This window comes from Cygnus olor, chromosome 4, assembly GCF_009769625.2.
Source record: "Cygnus olor isolate bCygOlo1 chromosome 4, bCygOlo1.pri.v2, whole genome shotgun sequence".
NCBI lineage: Eukaryota > Metazoa > Chordata > Aves > Anseriformes > Anatidae > Cygnus > Cygnus olor.
The window spans coordinates 75,095,764-75,116,862 of record NC_049172.1 but is presented as its reverse complement, the minus strand read 5'-3'; the positions used below and the strand labels follow the sequence as shown (position 1 = coordinate 75,116,862).

The following is a 21,099-nucleotide window of genomic DNA, read 5'->3' as shown; positions in this document are numbered from 1 at the left end:
TGCTCGCGGCAGGAAGCGCTGCAGCCCCTGTCCTGCCTCACAGTTCCTGTTTGTGGCTTCCCTGCTCACAGCTTGTTTTTTGCAGTGGTGAGCTGTTGGCTCGAGATCCCTCAGACTGTGTGCACTGCTTTTAGCTGCTTCTCTTGGTGCTGCTGCATCTACATTTGCTCACGTGAAGCTTTAAAAAAGCCATCAGTATTTTAGAGTTTCTATTCAGGCTCCTGCCTTGAAGCTCACCCTTTTCATTCTGCTATAATGCCTAAAGCAAGCTAATGAAATATATCCCTCCTGCTTCAAATTAGGTATAAAAGACTTCTCAGAAGATGGGTAGGAGCTGCTGAATAATCCTGGTAATGTAAAAAATTGATGTTCTATAATGTCCCTAATTCTTCTAATTATACCATGATACATGAGCTCACCACAAGGGTTTTCCAGCTGCTTCATAATAAAATGTTGCAGTGAACCAGCTTGCTGTTGAATGTGACTAGGTTAAACTCTAATTAGAAACCTTGCGAAAGGGTAAGGAGTTGTCTGCTGTAATTAAGAAACTTGTCTCTTGGTGCTGCCACCTCCTGTGACCTACTGCTTGGCTCTGTGGGGAGTGACAAGTCTGTCTGTCCATCTGCATTGGGTGTCTCCTTGGAAACCATTTTTTCCCCTCTATTTTAAATTGCTAAAATGCAAGCACAGCAACCACCCTGCCAGTGGGGCGAACACAGGGTTTGGCTGGGGAGGGCTGTGACACTGCCTTTGCTTCAGGGTCACTGAAAATTACAAATGTTTTGCACCCCAGTCTGTTTTCACACTGGTTTTTGATCTGAGTGAGGTGGTGCTTAATGGATTTAGAGCTGATTTACTGCATGTGGGGCCTTAATTTCCACAAGCAATAAAAATAACTGCTCAGTGGTGCACCTGGAGACTTGTGTGCCAGCCCCACCAGCAGGGTCTTACAGAACCCATCTGAAACTGCTTGCTTCAGGTGCAGGGTGCTGCGGAGGTTTGGTTGGTGGCATTCAGCCCCTGGTGATGCCGCCTGGTGACAGGGCTGCCACTTGCCCTGACCCCACACCCAAAGCAGGCCCATGTTTACATGCCAAGCTGGATTGTGGAGCGGCCATTTTGAACACAGGCCTCAGCATCACAGACAGACCCTTGTGGGAACTGATTCTTGCTTCCCTGTGGCAGTTGCCAGTTGAAGGCTCAAAGAAGGCCCTTGTGAGGCCCTGGTGCCTCCACAGCTGCCTGGCTCTGGCCCTTAGTGGCAATGATCAGTGCGTATGCATGCCCCCATGGCTCTGGCACAGTGCACAGCATGGCTAACTGTATGTCCTTCTTGTTGGCAGGGTACCTCAAGTGCGACACGGACGATGGCTGTGAGGCTAAGGAGGAGGCAGGGGGAGAGGAGCTCTTTGACGCTGTAAACTCCTCCATCGTTTCAGGGGACAGCATCAGGTTCTTCGTCAACGTCAACCTGGAGGTGCCGCCTAATGCCACTGGTGAGTGTCACCCTGCTGCTGGAGCTTGGGAGGACAAAAGCAGAGATGAAATGGCTGACCCTGCTCTGCCCTCCTTCCAGGCTGCACCATGAGCATGTTGGATTTCAGCTTAGGGATTTTTTTTGAGAAATATGTGGAAAACCCAGTAAAAATTGGCCTCTGGGTGCTAGTTTTCAGCCGTCTGTATGAAGTGTCCTGATTCCTTTTTCCCCTTTTTTCCCCCCAAACAAAAAAAAGTACCCCACAGTGAATGCTTACCCATCTGATGAAGTCACCTGGGCTGTATAGCACAAGGTTGTAAAGTGTTGTGCTGGGTGACTTTGCGCCCACCCTTGCAGAAATAAGATTTTTTTTAAAAACAAAACAATGTCTGCGAGCCTAGGACAGGTCCAGTGGAACTCTGTTCTGCATTTAGGGCCCGAGGACTTGCAATTGCTTTTGGTGCCGTAGGCTGATCGCTGGAGGAGAGATCTCCTGATGAGAAATCTTTATTTTGAGAAATCAGTTGGGTTTTTTTTTGGTGCATGTACTGTCTCCAAGTAACTTTAGTGAGACTCTGGGTTTTCCTAAGATGCAGGGGTTTTGAAGCTTTTTTGATGTTTTATGTTGATTCAAAATGCTGGAGGTGAGTCAGAGCCATGGTTTGTACAGGTCAGTTGCTGTTCTACAGCAGTTGCTGGTGGTAAAAAGTGTGCGGAGGGACTTTTGGTGTCACGTATGTGCCTTTCAGGTTTAACTGTGCTGTCTGGAATCAATCCCCACACCCATTGCACTGAGGTAGACTGGAAATGAAGGGGAAAAACCAGCCTGTTAGTCCTCTTACAGAGGTCAGGGTCCTGCAGGGTAAAACCAGTGATTCACCTGGAGCAAGTGTAGCTTTGCATCAGCAAATGAAATCAATGTTCTTGTTCCCCTAGCTGTGCTGGGCAGGGTAAGCATGTGCATGCAGGACTACAGCCCTGTGTTGTTTTTTGCCTGATAAGCTTGTTGAGGTAGGTTAGTCCCTGTTCCTGGCTCCTGGACGAGCAGCAAGCCACAGGACAACATGGTGTTGGTGAAACCTGGTTGTTTTTTGGTCCTAGCCAGGAGTATGCTTGTTGAAAAACTGGCCCACTGATTGATGGGGAAGTGCAAACAAAGCATCAGTTGTGCGTGGGCATCCAGTGTTGTATTTAAATTGTTCCTGATCTACCCACAACATAGGGGAATACTGTTGTGTGCCAAGCTCTGACACTTAGGCACCGGAGTAGGTAGCTCTATATTTATAAACTCCCCTAAGCCTGCTTCAGCAATATTCATACCTGCTATGAGGCAGCTTCACGAAGGGGAGGAGGGCCTGTAGGACAGCTGCATTGGTGCAGAGTGAGCAGTGAAATGCACCCATGGGGCTTCTACCCTTATTGAGCTGTGGTGGCTTGACTTGTATAGGACAAGTGTTTTGAGAGGGGGAGAGGACAGCTGCTCAAAAAGGAAGTGCACAGAGAGCTCTGGAGTTGAGTGCAGGGATTTCAACTCAACTTGATTCTGCTGGCACCAGTGCTGTGCTGCTCCTCAGGGGGAGAAGGCTGACAATAAAGAGGTGGTTGGGCAGCTGTGTTGCAGGGGGACATGCCTGCCTGAATCTATGCTCTTTGTACCCCCTGCCAAGCTGACATCCTTTAGAAATTTTGCCTGACATGGAGAGCAATGTAGAGGGGGCTTCCAACCAGCCTAGCTAGCACTGAACAGTGAAGGTATCTAAAATGCTTGCTATTAAAATCCTTAGGTTTTTATTTTTTTCTACAGGTTACTTTTGCCCTAGTACACAATTTCAAAACACTCTGCAATGCATATGCTAAATGTAAAGGAGAAGGGCTAGCAAACCTGGCTTTTGTGCTACGTGCTTAGGAAAAGGTGGGCTCTGGAACATGGCAGTGACCTGGCTTTCATCCTGGCAGCTGGAGGAAGTCTGGAGCCTGCCTGTGTTGAGTGCTGACTGTTCTGGAGGTTAAATGCAAGGGCTCTGGATTATGCTTGGCATCACAGTTTCAGTTTGTAAGTTTGCTCGAAGTTATTTTTGGATTACAAGCAAGTCCTGATTGATCTATAGCGTGTGGTTACTGGAAATGGTGATGCAGAATAGACATAGCACAACACTCTGCTTGACTATATAAAAGTCTGCTTTCTGAATCTGAGTGGTGACTTTAAGAACAATATCTAGCAATTTTCAATCATTCAATTGAGATGGCATTTGTAAAATTGCAAGACTTAAGGGGGACTGTACTCTGCTATGACAAGTCTGGGCTTAATGCCGTGGGGTGCATTGTTCGGGGATGAGGAATGTGAGTGCTGTGGATTCCTCTGTATCTGAGGAAGCTTGACTTTCCCTGTGTGTCCTCCTGGGCTTTTCTGTATTTTCCCTTCCATTTGAAAAAAGGACAAAAAAGACTTCCTTATCTGCCTCAAGCAGTGATGTTTGTGACAGTGGTATTAGTTGTGTCCCTTTTCTTCAGCTGAGATGTTTGGAATGCTTAAGGAAAAATGGACTTCTGATGTGCTAGAGTCTCCTTCCCAAACGCAAGGATGGAGGTTTTAAAACCAGGCTTCAGGCAGAACCGGAATTGAGAATTTCAAGAAAGATAGGTGTGAAGTGAGATGTTCATGCTGTCAAGGGAAAAAAAGAGTAAGTGGGACAAGCAGCAAAAATCCAGGTCCTTTGAGTATCAGCAATAGGATTCATCAGACCCCGGGTGTTCATTATCTAGGCTGCCAGCTCTTTCTCAGAGGTGGCTTTGAAGTGTTTTCCAGAGTTGATTTTACACATACCACATTGGTCCCTGGCTGTAGAAGAAGCATAACTGACTTCTCAGGTGGTTGAAAGTAGCCAAGATGAGCCCTGTAAGCTCTTCTGCTGATGGAAGTAGCCTGAACCTGGGGGAGGAGAGATGCTCTCTTCACAATCTAAGTTCTTTCCAGAAATGTTTAACTATGCCAGTGCTCTTTAAACACAGTGGAAAAGTGAATGTGGCAATGATGTCCTGCCATCCTTATCTCATTTCCATGCTTTCTTGAAGCTGGGTGAAGCCTTTGAGCCCCAAAACCTCTTTGTGCCAAAGGGTTCAGTATTGCTCTTGTGTTATGAATCCTATTGAGGGACCCCAACCATGGGCCATTTTTTGAAGAAAGTTCTCTAGCACTGTCTGTATTGACTTGGTCCCTAGCATTTGATGCACTCACTGCTGAAAATACACTTTTTCAGTCTCCTACAGGAAAAACCTAAGGTGACTTGAAAAGAAATACAGCTCTGTAATATCTGTAAGCCTCTGGATGCTTCTTCTGGTCATCAGTTTGGTCTCTTGGCTAAGTGTGGTGTCCAGATCCTCTCTTGTTGGCAGCTCTTCTGGCAAGCTGCTGCAAGGTTCCTGCCTACCTTAGCACAGGGCTAACAAAATCCAAAAATCTCCCTTGGGGAGGGGATGAGTTGGTACCCCAGGGGCTGGGTGCTGGCAGGCTACGTAAGTTGAATCACAGACATGGTGACAGCTCTGCCATCATCCTGTCGAGCTGTTAATCTCTGCATGATGGATGTACAGCTTGCTACAAGCATAATTGGATGCACTTTACTGTAATACTGTTTTTAAAAAGAGCTCTGCGTGGGATTAAACATTGAGCCAACAAAACATAGCACGGCCCATAAAACTCTGACAATTAACCATTGCCATAAAATGCTGGGCGGTGTGCACAGATGTGTATAAACCAGGAAAGCCTGAAGAAATTTAGGGGGTAAGGTATGGGCTGTCTCATTTTTTAATAATACTGGCTGCTGTTGCATTGAATATTAAGCCCAGACCGGTGCAGATTCACAGGTACTAAAATTCTTCTGTTTCTTGACACTTGGGTCCTTTCTCCCAGGTGTTTTATTGCTTCCTTGGGGAAGCTGATGAAAAGCTTTATTCTCTCCTGCCTCTGAGTCTTCCAGCTTAGGGTTTGGTGATAAGGGGATGTCTGTTTCCAGCAAATGCTGGTAGCTCCACCATGAAGGTGGGTCTCATCTGAAGCTGGTTGGTCTTGGATTTGGGATTGGTGTTTTTTTGGGAAGGTCAAGATGTTTTTTAAAGAGATTAAGATGTGTGCTGAGGTAGCAATAAACACGTACAAATAAAACGTTAGGTCTGTACCCTGTTGTGTGTAATCTTTCAGGAGTCGGTGCTGCAGTCTTGTCCTGACCGAAGTACCTCTTCCCTGACATCCCTGCCCTAGGCCAGAGGGAATCCCCCACTGCAGGAGCAGAGGGATATTTCTAGTGCTGCAGGTGGAAAATCAATCAAGCTTGGTGCTTGAGTCCCTGGGAATTCCTACCAGAGGATGGGGGCATCAGCAAGTTAGTGTGCAGGCTGGGGGAACCTCTTTCCTCTCCAGACCTGTGCTACAAGCCCTGCATATTTCATAACTACCAGGCTAGCCGTGTACTGTCTTGCAGGCTCCCTCACCTGGCTTTAAAACTGCTTTCCTATTCTCACCTACCCAGAGGCGTGTTAAGCCTTCTGTATTAGTGCTATCTGGATGTGAATTTCATTTTTTTCTGGAGCTTGGGCTGCAGCTGTTTCAGCCTGTTGCAGAAACATCAGACCAGGGGGTAGCCTCATCCGCAGCACCCTTGGAAATAAATCCCTGCAAACAAATACAGAAATTTGGTTTAGGTGTAGCCTGAAAGCTGGTGGACAAGCAGTGCGAGCCTGATGTGCTGCAGTGGGTTTGCAACAGGCACAGGGAGGCTGCTTTGCAGGCAGCCGTGGTACACCCTGATCTGCTTGGCAGCTCCCTGAAGTCAGCCAAGTGAATATTTTCATACTTCAGACCTTATTCTGGCAGCTTAGGGTCTTCAAACAGCTTGGAGTTCACCTTCCCTTCCTTCCCCAGGTTTCAGTAGTGGCTTGCACGGTTTTTCCAGGGTGTGGTTTACCACAGATTTGCAGAGCTGTTATTGCTGAACTTTTTGCAGTATGCGTTGCTACTTGCAGCTGATGCTTGTCCTGGTGGCTTCAGCTGCAGGGGGGGTGCCTGGAGCAAGACTTTTGGGGTGGAGAGAAGACAAAATCCCGCTGGCAGCGCAAAGCCAATCCGCGGCCAGGCTGGGGCTTTGTTGGAGAGGGAGGGGGGAAGTAGCGGAACACGGTTTACGCTTCACGAGGAATTAAAGCCTGTTCCACCCCTCCGGACAATTGATCCTTCCTAGATATGGAGAATCAACAGTTTCCTGTAATCGGCTCCAGCGGCACGCACGTGCACGCCTGCCACTGCTGCAGCAAAACACGGTGCTTCAGCTCCCGGCCCCTGCCGAGATGGCTTTTTTTTTTAAGGGGACGAGGAGAAAAGCTGGATGCTGGCGCCAAGGATATTCCAGAGAGAGTAGTGTCCAGAGACAAGTGGTCTGGGCCTGAATGGGTATCATTCTGCACACAATAGTCACATTTCCTCACATTAATACCAAGGTCCTTTTTATGTCTCACGGCACAATGCTGACCCACGCGTTCCATCTGATAACTCCTGTTTTAGCAGTTTGATGTCAGCCTGGGATGTCGGACTCCTGAAGCTTCCTATACCCTAATGGAAAGTGGATGCACAGATTGTGCTGGGGGGGGGGGGGGCCGGCCGGTCTCCCTCTGAATTTCCTGACCCGGGGTGGTTTCAAAGCGGTGCTTATGGAGCCGAGGGAGGCGGGGGGGTTGTAGTGCACGAAGGCGGCATTCGTCTTTCTAGGTGCTTCACCTTGTGCTTGCTTCAGGGCAGCTCCCCCAGGATTTTTGGATGCCTTCTCCCTTCAGTTGGCACGAGAAAAGAAAACACCTTTCCCCAATTCCTTCCCCTGCTTCTAATCTAATAACAAAACCTGTTGCGGCTTTTTTGAAAAATTCACTTTTGTGGCCAGTGCGTGTCTGAGTTAACGGGTGTGGTGAGTGATGCTGCTCAGCTCCTGTCCTTGGCTCTGTGCAAAAGCTCTGGTCGGTCGGTCTGTCTTTCCAATCCCTCTGCAGGAAAGCAGTGCGAGGGAACAGACCTTCACCTGCCTAGCTTACAATGCCTGTGCTGAGCATTATTCAGGTGAGGTTTTCCTCTGTGCCCTGCTGGCCCCTTTCCAGCCTGCTCCAAACACCAGCAGCTATTGCCTAGTCCCCCTGCTTTTAACCCAGGTGTCAGTTTAAGGATGAACCCAGCTGGTTTTAGGCTCTCTGCTGCACCTCAGCCCACTGCCCTGTTGTGGGAATGTGGGATAGTAGGGGTATAATTACTTAGCTAACAATTATATCTAACCAAAATTACTCAAGCCTGTTGGGAGTGACTCCAGACTCAGCACAGCCATGGCAGGACAGCAAAGCAAAGGCTTTGAGGTCCTGCTTGTGCAATAGCTTGGTGCCAGAAAAGAGCTGGTAGTACCTCTGTAGCTTCTTTGTGAGCTGCTCTTGTACTATGTGTTGATGGGCTTTAATTTTCTTAGGCGAGAAATTCAAAGACCAAAACAGTTCTTGTTGCTTGCGATGTTCTTCAGTGCCAAGTGATTGAGGCTTAGATTTGCTCAGGGCCCTGGAGAAATCACCCCTGCCTAGGCAAAATAGCTGTTTTAGAATAAATACTTCCACTTATGTCAGATCCTTGTTTGTTGAGGAAAAACATGAAAATGCTAATGTCGCATTCTGCTCTGATTTATTAGTCTATTTACCGTGCAGGCGTTCTGGGGAGTGCATATAGATCTAAAGCAATGTGCGCTGACACCTGCACAGCCAAAAAAATCCTGCTCTCCAATTTGCACTCTCTATTTATAGGAGAGACGCTGTCAATATCCGGAGCTGCTTTGGTCCAAAGGCTTTTTGGCCTTCTTGGGTGTTAAGGGCAGCACTGGAGACCTGTACAAGGAAGAGACAGTGGAAAGGTGATCTGAAGTGAAAGAGGATTTAAGGTAGAAGGTGAAAAGCCTTAAAGCCTTGAATCTTGCAGTGTGACTTCCGTGGGTTTGTTTTTGTGTTTTCAGGGCTGCTTTTTTGTAGGAAATATAATCCGAAGAGGGAAAGGGGGGGCAGGGAGGCAAGTAGGAAGCTTCACTGCTAGCAATGCAGAGAAATGAAGTTACGTAAAGGGAAGCTAGGGTGGAATCCCTTTTAGGTACAGCAAATGCATTTCTTGCCTCCAAGCATTAAGTTGCCTTGTTCAAACCTAGAAGCTGGTCGGGTCCCGTTCTTCCCCAAGTGATGGGAAAGAAAAAATGGAGGCATGCCACGGTGTCCCTCCAGGGCTCTGAGTGTGCTGACACAAGGCCATGAGAGCAAGTCTAATGTTGGCAATTCATCACTGTTGCTAACATAGATGTTAACTCCCAGGGAGCTGCTTGCAGCATATTTGGTAATGCTGTGCGCTCGCGTGCGTGTGCCCTAGAAATCTGGGATGTGTGCGTTCCTTGGTGTGGTTTCCAGGGGATGTCAGAGATGCGTTGCTGACTTTTTGGTTGTCCCTTGGGCAGGACCTGGAGCGCAGCCTAACAGATAAGGCTGGCCAGCCCTGGCAGCTCTCCTTTAACTGTGTGTGGGGATGAAGACAACGAAATACCCATAACTAGCCTACGTGCTTAAAATAAACTTCTGCAGCCTTTGTCCAGTGAAGCAGAATCACAAAAATAGAAATGGGAATGTTATGTGACCCTGATCTCTTTCTAGTTAAGTGTACTTCATCCTGACACTCAGGTGTGAAATCTGGCTATTATTCCTGGTAGTAAGGCATAATTGGTGGTGGTTGGTAGGATCTTTCTTGCTGTTAGAGGCTGAACCTATGGCTTTCTATATTCTTTTCCCTTCCAGTGAAGGGCTGCTCCATGAGATTGCAAGGATCAAATGTATTGCGTCTTTCCAGCTCCTCCAAAATGGGAGGGAAGCAATGACAGTGCCAGGAGGAAGAGGAGAAGTGGCAGGCACATCTCTTGTAGGTTTTAGCTTTGTCCCAGCCAGCCTCTAATAGCGGTTCCATAGGCAACCTCCTACATGGCTTTATCCTGGGTTTGCTTAGCAGGTTCCCCTGCAGTAGGTAAATGCCTGGCTCATAAGCCAGGCAAAAACACACTTGAGGTGTGTATTTCCATTTTCATGTTCCAGTTAACTTGCTACTCTCCTTTTGTGATGCTGTCGTGCTCCAATGGGCCCTAAAGGTGACAGCCCAGAACTGGTGATATCCATCAGTCTTCTTTCCCTGGGTTGAGCCTAAGCAGTGTGTCGCTTGGCTGAAATGATGAATGAGGCTCTGAGCCTTCCAAAGCCATCACCTCTGTACCCAGAACGGCTTTTCTGAGAAGTCTTCAGACTTCTCTTCTTTCAAGACCCCTGTTCAAGGGACGTAATGAGATGATTTTGCTCGCTTTGATAAAGCAGTGCTCGGTGCTCACCTGAGATGAGAACCCGAGAGCTGTCAGTGGAGAGGATTGATACGCGCTTAAAACCGGTACGAGGAGCCGAGAGATGCTGCGTGATAAAAGGACAACACGAATTTCTGCTGCCTTCGTGCATCCCAAAGGGTGGCGTGAAGGACAGATCGCAGATTTGCAGATATTGGCCTCAACGCATGTCCGCTATTGTTCGGGGCTGTGGGTGTTTTTGTCTATCTGGAGCTATTTCATGCGAAAGCTGCAAAAACCAAAACATGTTTTCTCACAATGAATATTTATGGCCTCCAAATCTTCCAGCATACTTTTGCATGTGTAATTAGGCTGTAAATTGGGTAAGTGAGCATTGGAGAACTACAAATGTAAAAGCCTGGGGAAAATGCTTGATGTTTCTGGTTTAGTTGGGTGCTTGCTTTTTAATAATAAATAGCATTTTCAAGATAAAAACAGCTTGTGCTTTCCAAACGATGTGTCAAAAGCAGTAATAATTGGGACTGTTGCGCCAGCAGACTTGTCTTAAGTGATGCTTTTAATCACATGCACAGCATCCAAGTGAACTTTGGAAGAAGTTGGGTGATGTAACCAAAGCCTCTGAACGGTCTTATTTTGTTTAGAGATAAAGGCAACCCTCTCCCTCTCTTCCTCTACTGTAGTCAACTCTGTTCCCAGTTTGAGTCCCAGCATTTTAACCTTTTAAGTGAGAACATGACTCGAATTCCTGGTTGATCGGGGATGGTTTAGGATAAAGCAGCTTTGTGTGTAATAAATCAGTCACTTCTTGGAGTTCTGGTGTCTTCACTCTGCATGCAACTTAATTGTGTTCTCAGTCATCTCTTTTTGGAGGGCAGCAAGGCTGAGCTTGTAGGTGCTTTCATGCTGGGGTCAGCCAGTGAAATGGGATCGGAGCAGTTCATGTTGGTTGGGACTTGGAAATCCAGTTATGTGGAGGAAACAATCTCCTCTGAATATCTCTAACACCGTGTTGCATCTCTGTACTTTTCCACAGCTTGGCCTCTGGAAAGGTTTTTGGTTTTCAGTGGGGTTTTTCCATGCTGTCACTATGCTCATTTGAATGAAAACTGTTCCTATGTTTCCTGTGTAATATTGGTAGCAGCACAATCTTGGTGGGCTTTTTTTTCCCCCAAGTGTGAAGATGGGAGAGAAGAACAAACAAACAGTACCTGCAGTATTAGGGATGTTGCAGAGAAACTACCTTGGATGCAAGCAGTACAGAGGGGGCTGTAGCAAAAACAGCTAGATTTTATTTATGGCTTTTCAGCTCATACCAAAAAAAAAACCTGCTTTGTAGATGCTCTAAGAAAATGTTAATGTTGCTGCTTGGAAGTCTGCACTGGGAACTTCTGGGGTACCCCTGTCCCTGTAACTCAACCGCATAGTGACACTTAATAGCCTCTAAACAGCGGTTTTCTTTCTCAAGAGCTCTGTTGCTTTATGCTTAGATTTATGGAGGCAGAGTGGTGAGTTGACAGGACATTAATGTGCTCATCTTCAAGTCACTGTGTGTGATCTGTCACAGCCCGCTCCTTTGGAAGTGCCTGGGTGTTATTGTTGACTTTTTAACGAGGACAAGAACGGTTTCCAAGCGAGCGTGACTCATGCAATCTTAGCCTCAATCTATCAAACAACGATGCATGGGATTAAATGATTACCTAAAGTATTTGGAATTAGATTTTATGGAAGGGGGGGGAGTGAAGGATAAAAATACATAGGGAATCTGAAAAACAAAAAAGCTGCAAGGCAAACCCAAGCTGATCAGATAATGATAAAGGATGCTTCTGTACTTGGTTTATATTTCCTAAATGGGAAATGTTGTAAAAATTGAATCTCTGCTTTTCTCTAGAGAGGGTTCTCTGCCAAGAGTGATACTTCACCTTGTTCTGAGTCTCCTGTTGCCTGTCATGTATTTGTAATAGGTAATAGTAATGACCTGTTGCAGTAATGCTGTCTACATAACTTTTCTTCTTGTTTTCCAGCTGAAAATGAAAGTGCTGGCTGCGTGTTACTACACACATCAAGAAAGGTAAGCAGGAATTGTGATAAACTTATTTTTCATAATCTAGAAACAGAGAAAAGGATCTTGCACTCTGTGGGGATGAGAAGGAGGCTTTTACTGGCCTAAACAAGCCTTATTAATGCCTCTTTCCCCAAATTCCTCTGTCTTCATTTAAACCTAAAGAGCCATGTGCTGCTTGTTCTCCAAACAATTTCTATGTAATTCTGATTGTTTCACTGTTTTTTGTCCCAGACAATTCCTTGACATGTTAATTCATCATTTTCTTTCTGCAGCTGCCTGCAAAGGGATCCAAGTGTACACCATAGAGATTCAGGCTGCTTAGCTGCTCTCTAGCCGAAAGCAGAAACACCCAATAGACATTGCTGTGATTTGGTTTCCTGTTTATTCCAGCTAATCAGATCTGCCTTCACGAGGTTCAGCAGGAGTGAATTCCCTGGAAACATGCGGTCTAGGAGGACGATTGGGAAATGTTTAGTTTACGCTTGCATTTGAGACGGTAACTCGATAAGGATAAGGTGGAAACACACAAAACCTTGTATAGGCTGGAGTAGCGCAGACCTCCATCTATGCAAGTACAAATTTTGCAGGGAGGAAATGAGCTGATATTTAATATCGCCTTCAGTCTTTGGGGCTGTGAGGCATGACTCACGGTGCTTGGAGTTGTTTCAACTCTCATCCTACCTGCAGGTTGGAGGGACTGCTGATGTGTAAACTTTTAGCATCGCTGAAGCTAGCAAATCAATGAAGCCTGCAATATTTGAAGGCTGTAATGTGGGCATTTAAATTTCTGCACTGAAGCCCTAGGGGCCTTTTAGAGAATCCCAAAACTTCTTTGACTTTTTAGGGCTCTAAGCTCAAATCCTGAAAGGTATTTCAGCAGGCTGAATTATTATGGGGAGGAAAATGTGTAAATACTTGTAGCAGAAAAAATTTTCCTCTACTCCCCAAGTTTAAAAGTACAACATCAAAAAAGACTAAATATTGCTTGATAACAAGGTATGGAAGTTAAAATCAGCTATTCCGTGCTCAAGAACGGAAATGTTTGTTAATAATTTGTCTTGCCTAATACTACTGCCCAAGCTGCTTTGAGTTCTTGACACTTGACTGAAAGTAACCTAAGAACTTGGTCACTTAAAGTGCAAATTCTAAGCCTGAATGCAGGATCTGCTTCTGATAAGAAATAGCTGGAAGCTGCTAACATGTAAGTGGCTTGTCTTCTGCTCTTTTCTTCTTCAGAGCTGTAGGAGTCCTGCTTTTCTGGCCTATAGTTCATGCTTGAGCATTTTAGTGTGTTGTTGAGCAACAAATACCAGAGGGATAACATGCTTTCACAAGGCTTGAGGAAAATATACTAATTGCCAGTTTTTGTGTCTGTGGAGGACAAGTAAAATTGTTGTGCTTCAAATATTAAGGAAATTGGGTCCTGGGTCACAGGAGAAGTGGCTCCAAGTGCCTGGGAAGAGAGAACTGCTAGAATAAAAGTGGTTGGGTCACAAGCTTTATCTATAGGTGCTTCCCATGGGTTGTCCCCACCTCTGGTGGTAGTCCATGGTTCCTGTGCCCCTTCTGGAGTTTCTGAAGGGCAATCCATGTGTTGGGCAAGTTTGTCTGGCATGGTCCTTGGTAGGCATAAGGAGGAGCTGCTGACAGTTCCAACTACTCAATCACCATCCCAGTGTGTTTCTGAGCAAAGTGCTACCTCTGCTGTGGCAGCAGCACAGACAGGGCTGTGCTCAGGGCAACATGTATTTTGGGAGCACCTTCTCCTAAGGTTCTTGCAGTGTATCTAAGTGGGGTTGGTCTCCAGAGCAACAGCCAGGTTGATAACTTCCATTATGGACCTTCCTGATGAGTGTTGAGGGCTTTGTTTTGCATTAATTGAATGTGCAGCTGTGTCTTAAAGTGGTTGACCAAGAGTCCTGCCTGCCTGATGTTAGGAGAGGCTGCTTCAACATGATTGTTACACAACAGCTTCTATTCATACCACGATGCACTGTATGGCTTTGCTTTTGAGGATACCTGAAGCTATTAAAATGAGTATTGGGTATCTGTCTCATTTCTTCCTCAGCAGTTTCCAGCATCCAGTATCCCGGTGTGACTTGACAATCTAGCTAAAAATATTTCTGAAGGAGTAGTCATTAATTTCTGCTCAAAGCAGTGGGTGTCCTGACTGGAGTAGGTTCTGTTTGAGCTATCTCTGAGGTGTTGCTGTACCAGCAATCCAACTAATTTGCTCTTGGTTTGTCTCAGCTAGGCAGTGATATATTTCCTCTCACGATGTTTTACATGTGTGTCTTACCCGATGTTATGGGAGCGATAATAAGGACAGTTATTGCCCCTATTCCTCTAAAGGACCAGGAGAAGGAGGATAAAGAGTATGATTTACAGAAGGCATTGCCAGGAGCTTGTGGCAGAGCTGGAGCTGAGCCCTTATGACTTGTATTAAGCAGCTGACAGAGCTGTCCTGCCGCAGCAAGCAAATGGTGCTGTCTCATGCAGATCGCTGGAGAATGTGTTGATTGAGATGATGTGGGCAGATAACAGCCCTCTGAATGCCTCTGATTCATTTTTCCTCTCTCTATCAGTCGACTTTTTGCTTCCACAGTTCTCCTTCTGGTGGCTTCTCTCAAGCATTGGGAGCATGATGACATGAAGCCCCTTTTGCTTGCTTGAAAGCTCCTGGATGCTGTGGTACTCCAGTTGCTCTTGATCTTCCCAGTACTTCCTTTTGCTACCTCCTCTGCCATCCACCTTAAGTCCTCTCTAGGTGGTTTAGTCCCTTTGCTGTTTGAACCTATACCCTACATGGGACTCTGCATGCCAGATGAGCTGAAAGAAGTTACCTCTGAGAAACAGTTGCTGGTCACCAGGTGATCCCATGAACATTAACAGGTGGTGATAAGTATTTCAACCTGCTCTCATACAGGGATGATCTAAGGTTGATTGGCCATTTACAGTTATACACCTCTTTTAGGTGGGGTGATAATATAGCTGTGTCACCCTCTTCTCTCCTAAAAGCAGATGGCAATAAAGCCTTGGGATGGTGGTAAAAGCCTTTAGAGAATCCTCAGTCCCAATCCTCCAAGGCTCTGTAAGAAGTGATTGATGCAAAGTAAAACAGTGTTAATTGCAATGGATGTGTACTGACAACTTGATCGTTGCTGTGATAATTACAGTAATTAGTGAGATGTTAGCATTTTTCCCTGTGTCTAGGCTATAAATGGAAAAGGTAGAAAGGGTACGTGTGAGAGGAGGGGATCTGTGACTCAGGCTGTGGGGTGGCACCATACCATGGGGAAACGTGACAAGGTTCTGCTTGTGGAGGCAACTTGGTGGCAGATTTGTAAAAGCAATCCAGAGCGTGCTTCTCGCTGAGCTTAATAGGAGCCGAAAGCTTAAATGCATCTCTAAAATCTTGTCCTTGACCTCGTGAATTCAAGCTTGGCTGGCCTCCTGTGGGATGGGAGATCTGTGTAACAGTGTGATTCCTGGATTCCCACTTCCTTGCTTGGTCTCAAGCTGTTGAAGGACAGGACTGTCAGCTGCTCTTGACTCACTACTGTGAGTGTTAACTGCGTGCACGGATTTCTAAGAACTGTGAAATGGGAACGACGCATCTGTAGTTTGATAATTCAATTAACAAATGTCATAGCTGACAAACGCAGAAAAGGTTTGAGGTTCTGCAATACAGCGTGGCTGTTCCTTCCATCTCAAGGCCCGTGAGTCTGACTGCGGCAGCAGAGAGTTGAGACAGTACCAGCCTTTGTCTGCCATCTGTTTTTCCTCCTGTCACACATTGATTCAAAGCTAAATGTTATGCAGAGAGGAAGAAAACTTCCTTGGGAGTAGGAACAATAGGAATTTAAGTGTAAAAAGGTGATGGGCTGGATGGGATTCCATCTCCCCTTCAAGCTCCTGAACTAGGAGGACAGAGATGGCTCTTGGAGAAGAGCTGGTTTAGATGCACTGAGATGCATGCTGACAATTCTTCATGCTTCTGAGCTGAGAGTTCATTTCTTCCTAGTAACTTTGCCCATGTTGTTACAAACATCTTGAATTGTTTAGACCAAAAGAGGCTTTTAAATGCTCCTTAGGCGTTTATGCTTTTAGACTTACTTCTGTGCTTTATCCTTGGCAATGAAATTGATTTATTTTTTCAGTACTGCTTTCAACATCAGGGTGTAAAACTGTGCCTAGGCATTCACCCATGGTTACTAAATTAGCATAAGCCTTGAAATTGCAGGCCTTCAATGCATTAATAACATAAAACAACTCCTCTTCTATAGTGAGATTTGGAAAGAGATTCCAAAATCACTGGTTTCATGGCAGTAACATAAAAGTGTCTTGTGAACTACACAGTTCCTAGTCCTTTGTTAGGTATTACGTACAACTGTCTAACACTCTGACCTCTTCTTAACACAGTACCTGAAGTTAAAGAATTTTGAGGAGGAAGTCAGAGCCCACAGAGACCTCGATGGGTTCTTGGCCAGAGCCAGCATCATCCTTGATGAAACAGCCACCTCCTTGGACGATGTTCTTAGAGAGATGCTGAAACATTTTGCTGAGGATCCAGAGAACACAGAGCCAAGCTGCAACTTTGAAAAAATCATGAGCACTTTATTCACAGATTCAGGGACCCCACGAGAAGGGAATGGTAATTAATTCTTTGTTTGTAACTACTGTTATGTCATCCTTTCTATTGGGGGGCGTGTTGAATACTCACTACTGCATGATCCCCAGGTTTGCATGTTGCATGTGACACTAGGGTTTTATTTTTTTTGTGACCTAGACTGAAGGGACTCGTGTCTCCAAGGTTTTGCGTTGGTGGAGTCTTGTCCCTATTTCATTAAGATGAGATGTACTGGTGTTTTTTGGGGGGAGGAGTCTCCAGCACTGGGGTATCTTGTCTGGACCCATCAGGTGTGATTGTCCATAAAGTGTCAGATCTGGTTTTGCAAAGAGATGCTTGCTGGTGTCCCTTCTGAAGTGGCTCCTTTGCCTTGTGATTCTCCATCTGAATTCACACAGGCTGGGAGAGTTTGACTGCTTTGAATGAGTAGTTGGCTGGGGAGGGCTAAAGCCTTCGTGTTGCTCCCAGCCTACTGGAAGGGGCGATAAGCTCCTTGTTTTACTTCATAAATTCAAAACTGGGGTATCCCCAGCCAACTTTAGCTTACGTGTCACTATAAGCTACCACTGAATGTCATAGCATAGTCTAAAACACTGCCTTTTAGCCCAAGATGTGAAGAAGCTTAACTAAGCGTTGTTTCTCTGTAGGCACCCATGACGTTTCAGAGCCAACAGGAATGAATATACAAACATGTACATCGCATCTCAAATGTAACTGTCACAGCCTGAGTGAATTTGTTTAACAGATATGTCAAGTCCTGAGCATGTAGTAAGCATGTTCATGCTTTGGTTACTTCTTGCTGCCTGTCTTAGAGCTTTGCATTTATAATCTCTTTAATTTAGGCTTTCTGCCAATAAAGAAAAATTAAGCAGTGCCATAAAATGATCTGAGAGAACAGTAATTACAAAGAGGGGAGAGAGGGCAGGGGAGTTGGAAGATGAAGTCTCTTCTAGTCCTGTGTGTTGAATAATGCTAATCTAATGACCTAATATTGCAGTAGGCTGCTGTTAGGGGGGAGAAAACAGCTGCCTTCTCAAACTGAATAGTTTAGGGACAGAATTCAAAAGCATCAGGTCAAATGCTTCCACTTTCTCCTCTTGTCATCCCCAACCCCTGCATCACTCCAGTATGCGGTTAAATAAGTATGCTTGGTATTAGCATTTAGCTTCAATTTGAAAGGAAATGTAATTTGCAGTGGCAAAACAAACCTGTAATGTTCCTATTTTTCTTCTAGTTCACCTCTTATCAGATACAATTCAAGGGGTCACAGCAACAGTCACAGGGGTGCAGTATCAGCAATCCTGGCTCTGTATCATGTAAGTACCTGGGTTATAAACTATAAGAATACACGAGCTTCTTGAAACTTGCAGCCCTTTCTGCTGCAGGAAGGAACAGCAGATCAGAACATACCCTTGTAAATTTGGGTGGTGATGCCTTCTTTGACCCTCTGTCCTGGCCTGTGGGTTCTCTGAGCGTTGTGCTGTTCCTCCCTGCAGAAGGGCAAGCAGCAGCCTGGGTGGAGAGGGCCACAGTCTCTACAAGGCATTAAGTTGCTGGATACTGTCTAAATCTGGGGTTAACAAACTAAGAATGCTGAAAAAATCTGAGCCAAGAAATGCTAATTACTGAATGTTAATCAGGAACTCCTGGAAAGGACAAGTGAACTTGATCATGGACTACTTTGGCAAAGCCTGAAACCTTATACTGAAAGACTTCTTAGACCCTTTGAAAACATCCAAACTTTGCAACTGAAATTGAAGTCAGAAATTCACGCTATTCAGACAGTGATTGTTGTCTGGCAATTAATTCAGACCCTGTCAACACTGTTAAATGTTGGATCAGTAAGGACTCTGTCACCTGGGATTTATGAGGCATGGTGGCTTCGCCCCAGCTTCCACTTGACTAAAACCGGATTGCTGGGTTTTGAAATCGCTGTCCCGGAGTCAAGCGTGCTGGGTGAGCCAAACTGTCCCTTCACAGAAGAAAGCCAAAGCCTGAGTCACTGAACCAACCAAAACAATGCAATTTGACTTCCTTCTGTCACTGGATGCAGATGTAATCTCTAAGTCAAGTTGTCAAGAAATATCCCAGTAATTTCTCTGGGAATTAATCTCTGTTGGATAGGTGCCTAAAGGCTCTGAGTAAATGCACATATTGTAGCAAAATTCACAACTGGTTTGCTACAACTGTCATAATAGCTTTCCTTCTCGTAGCTGTGCTTTTCCTATCCTCTGCTTATGGCTGGAAAAAAAAGATTAAAACAATCTATTTCCAAGGCAGAATAAACTTATTTCTAATCTCTTATGAAAGAGAAGGGTGTGCTTTCTATGTGAAATGGTAACTATCTAGTTCACTTCTTTCATAGAACAGGAACCTGACATGCAATAATGTTTAAGTGCTACTGTCAGCCTCTACTCTTATGCCTGGATGTACAGAGCAGCTTGTATGAATGAGAAAATGAGTTCCTACAGCAAAATGGTCTTTCTGTGCTAATCATGAGAAGGGCTTCTGAGTGGTTTTCTCCCCTTTGCATGCCACGGGTATGATAGTGGCAGTAAGGGAATGCGTGTCCTACTCTAAGAAGTACAGAGGGTGGGAGCTTCCACGATGGTATATGACATGGCTCTATAGAGGGCTTTAGAGAGCACTGACTAACAAAGCACTTCTAGAGGTCATGATACAAATGCTGTGGTTATATACATGAAGCTGAAAGGGGTAGGTTCAGCCTTTCTACAGAAAGTGAGCCAAAACTTTGAATGTGTCCATGTGAGTAATACTAGCTTCCATGACAAGACACGATTTGAAGAATAAGCTTACAGCCTAAAGGTGTCTTGTGCAAAACTTTTATTGTTTCCTCCCTTTTGTTACTCTGAAGAGGGAGAAGAAAGTGGTGGGAAAGCAGTGATGAGTTATTAACTATAATTATATAATTATTGCACTGTATTTCTGCTGCAGCTATTGTGCAACAGATTGAGAACCATATTTTTAGACCTTAACGTTTTTCTTGAAGATTGCAAAACAACTTCCAAAACTCTGAAGTAGAAGGAATGTTGATGATTTTTTCCTGTATGAGTGGGAAGAACCTTTAAGATATCTTTTTACTGTTCTTTCTCCTTACACTTAATCTATACTTTGTTAAATTCTAAATCAGCACTGCTGTTTTCTGTGCACCTTAACTAACTTGTTATTCCTAGCAAATGAGATAGGCTCAAGTATCATATTATATTAATGAGGAATAGCAGCTCAGGGATGGCTTTTGGTGGTTCTGCTTCTGCATTGATTTTGAGGAGAAATATTAAAGCCTAAATTAGCTTAGAAAGAAAAACATACTTGTGTGTAGGGTCTTCGCTGAGTTTTACAGAGCCTATCTGAGGAGGAGTGTTCCTGAAGGACACACAAACTTGTTTCCATCCCTCTTCTGTGCTGGAAGGAGGGACTGTTTATCACTCAACCCCAGTGAGAAGAGCAGAGGGTAAAACCTAAGGTGAAGCAGCTATTCTACTTCTGCTGGAATTTGCACTCTGACAGTTTCAGGTCTGTTGAACTACTAGCAAGGTCAGAGATACCATGTGCATCTGGGCTACATCCACAGGACAGAATAAGTTTCCTGGGGAAATAGAAGATCTCAAGATTTGCATGTTCTGCTGAAGTCCAGGAAAGCTGGTTTCTGACTCACGATAGACTTTAGGGTTAGGTTTTGCTAATTCCTGACAAAAATGATTTTTCTGAAGCCACTACGAGGGTACGTAACCATAAGAAAGCCTTGAGATTCTTTCATTAAAATGCTGCTTAGCTGAGAGCAGTGCAGTGCTGATGTCCCACTACCAAGTGAGTAGTGGGCACTTGCTACCCTTCAGCTGCAGAGGTGTGAAGATTGCTTTTCTAACCAGAAAGCAGATCTTCAGAGTTACAGCTTAGCTTCATCAGTTAAGGGTGCGATCACATAGCTTAGAAACCATGGGCACAGCTTTTTTTTCTTTCCCCTGTTCATAGCATTTGCCAGAAGAGCAAGAGACAAAATGGTATGGACACCTCTTGTCTCTTCAGTATGAAGCTGATTTGTTAGAGAACTTGGGACAAGGGGTAGCCAAGACTTGTTTGAGAGTAGGGAGTGCCAGCAGTGCTGAACTGTCATCCGCAGGTTTAATTGGTCACTTAGTGTGAGAAAGCTCAGATTTTAGTAGGAGTTTATAGATGTACTGTGGTACCCCTCCAGCATGTAATGACTGCAGCAGGTACACGTACTGCTGGGAAGGTGCTCTGAGTTCGCCAAGGAATCAGCCAGATCCACCATGATCCAGAGCCTGGAGGGGGTAAATTGAGTACTTCGGGTATCTGGATTCAGAAAGCAGGGGAAGAAGCTGATATAAGAGTTATTGGTTTTGGTCTTGCCCAGCTCTGTGGCTCAAAAAGCCCAAGGATAGCCCCCCTTCTCCAGTGGAGAGCATGAGGAGGAATGGGTTTCATTACAGCTAAGTCCTATCAAATCCAATTGTTTCTTTCACCATGTGACAAATGGAGATGCAAATGCCAGACA

At 45.2% G+C, this 21,099-nt stretch overlaps 1 protein-coding gene across 8 annotated transcripts in view; it reads left to right on the top strand.

Moving 5' to 3' along the window:
* The window catches only part of SLC4A11 (solute carrier family 4 member 11), a 140,563-nt gene that overhangs the window by 70,264 nt on the left and 49,200 nt on the right, over positions 1-21,099 (top strand). For 5 of the 8 annotated variants that reach the window (XM_040555156.1, XM_040555157.1, XM_040555154.1 and 2 more), the window contains exons 3-7: positions 1,344-1,496; positions 11,892-11,938; positions 16,355-16,586; positions 17,210-17,272; positions 17,797-17,878. In XM_040555156.1, coding sequence (XP_040411090.1) covers positions 1,344-1,496; positions 11,892-11,938; positions 16,355-16,586; positions 17,210-17,272; positions 17,797-17,878 — 577 coding nt within the window. Of the gene's footprint in view, positions 1-1,167; positions 1,272-1,343; positions 1,497-11,891; positions 11,939-16,354; positions 16,587-17,209; positions 17,273-17,796; positions 17,879-21,099 lie in introns of those variants that run through there. The other 3 variants (XM_040555158.1, XM_040555155.1, XM_040555160.1) reach the window with 2 other exon arrangements.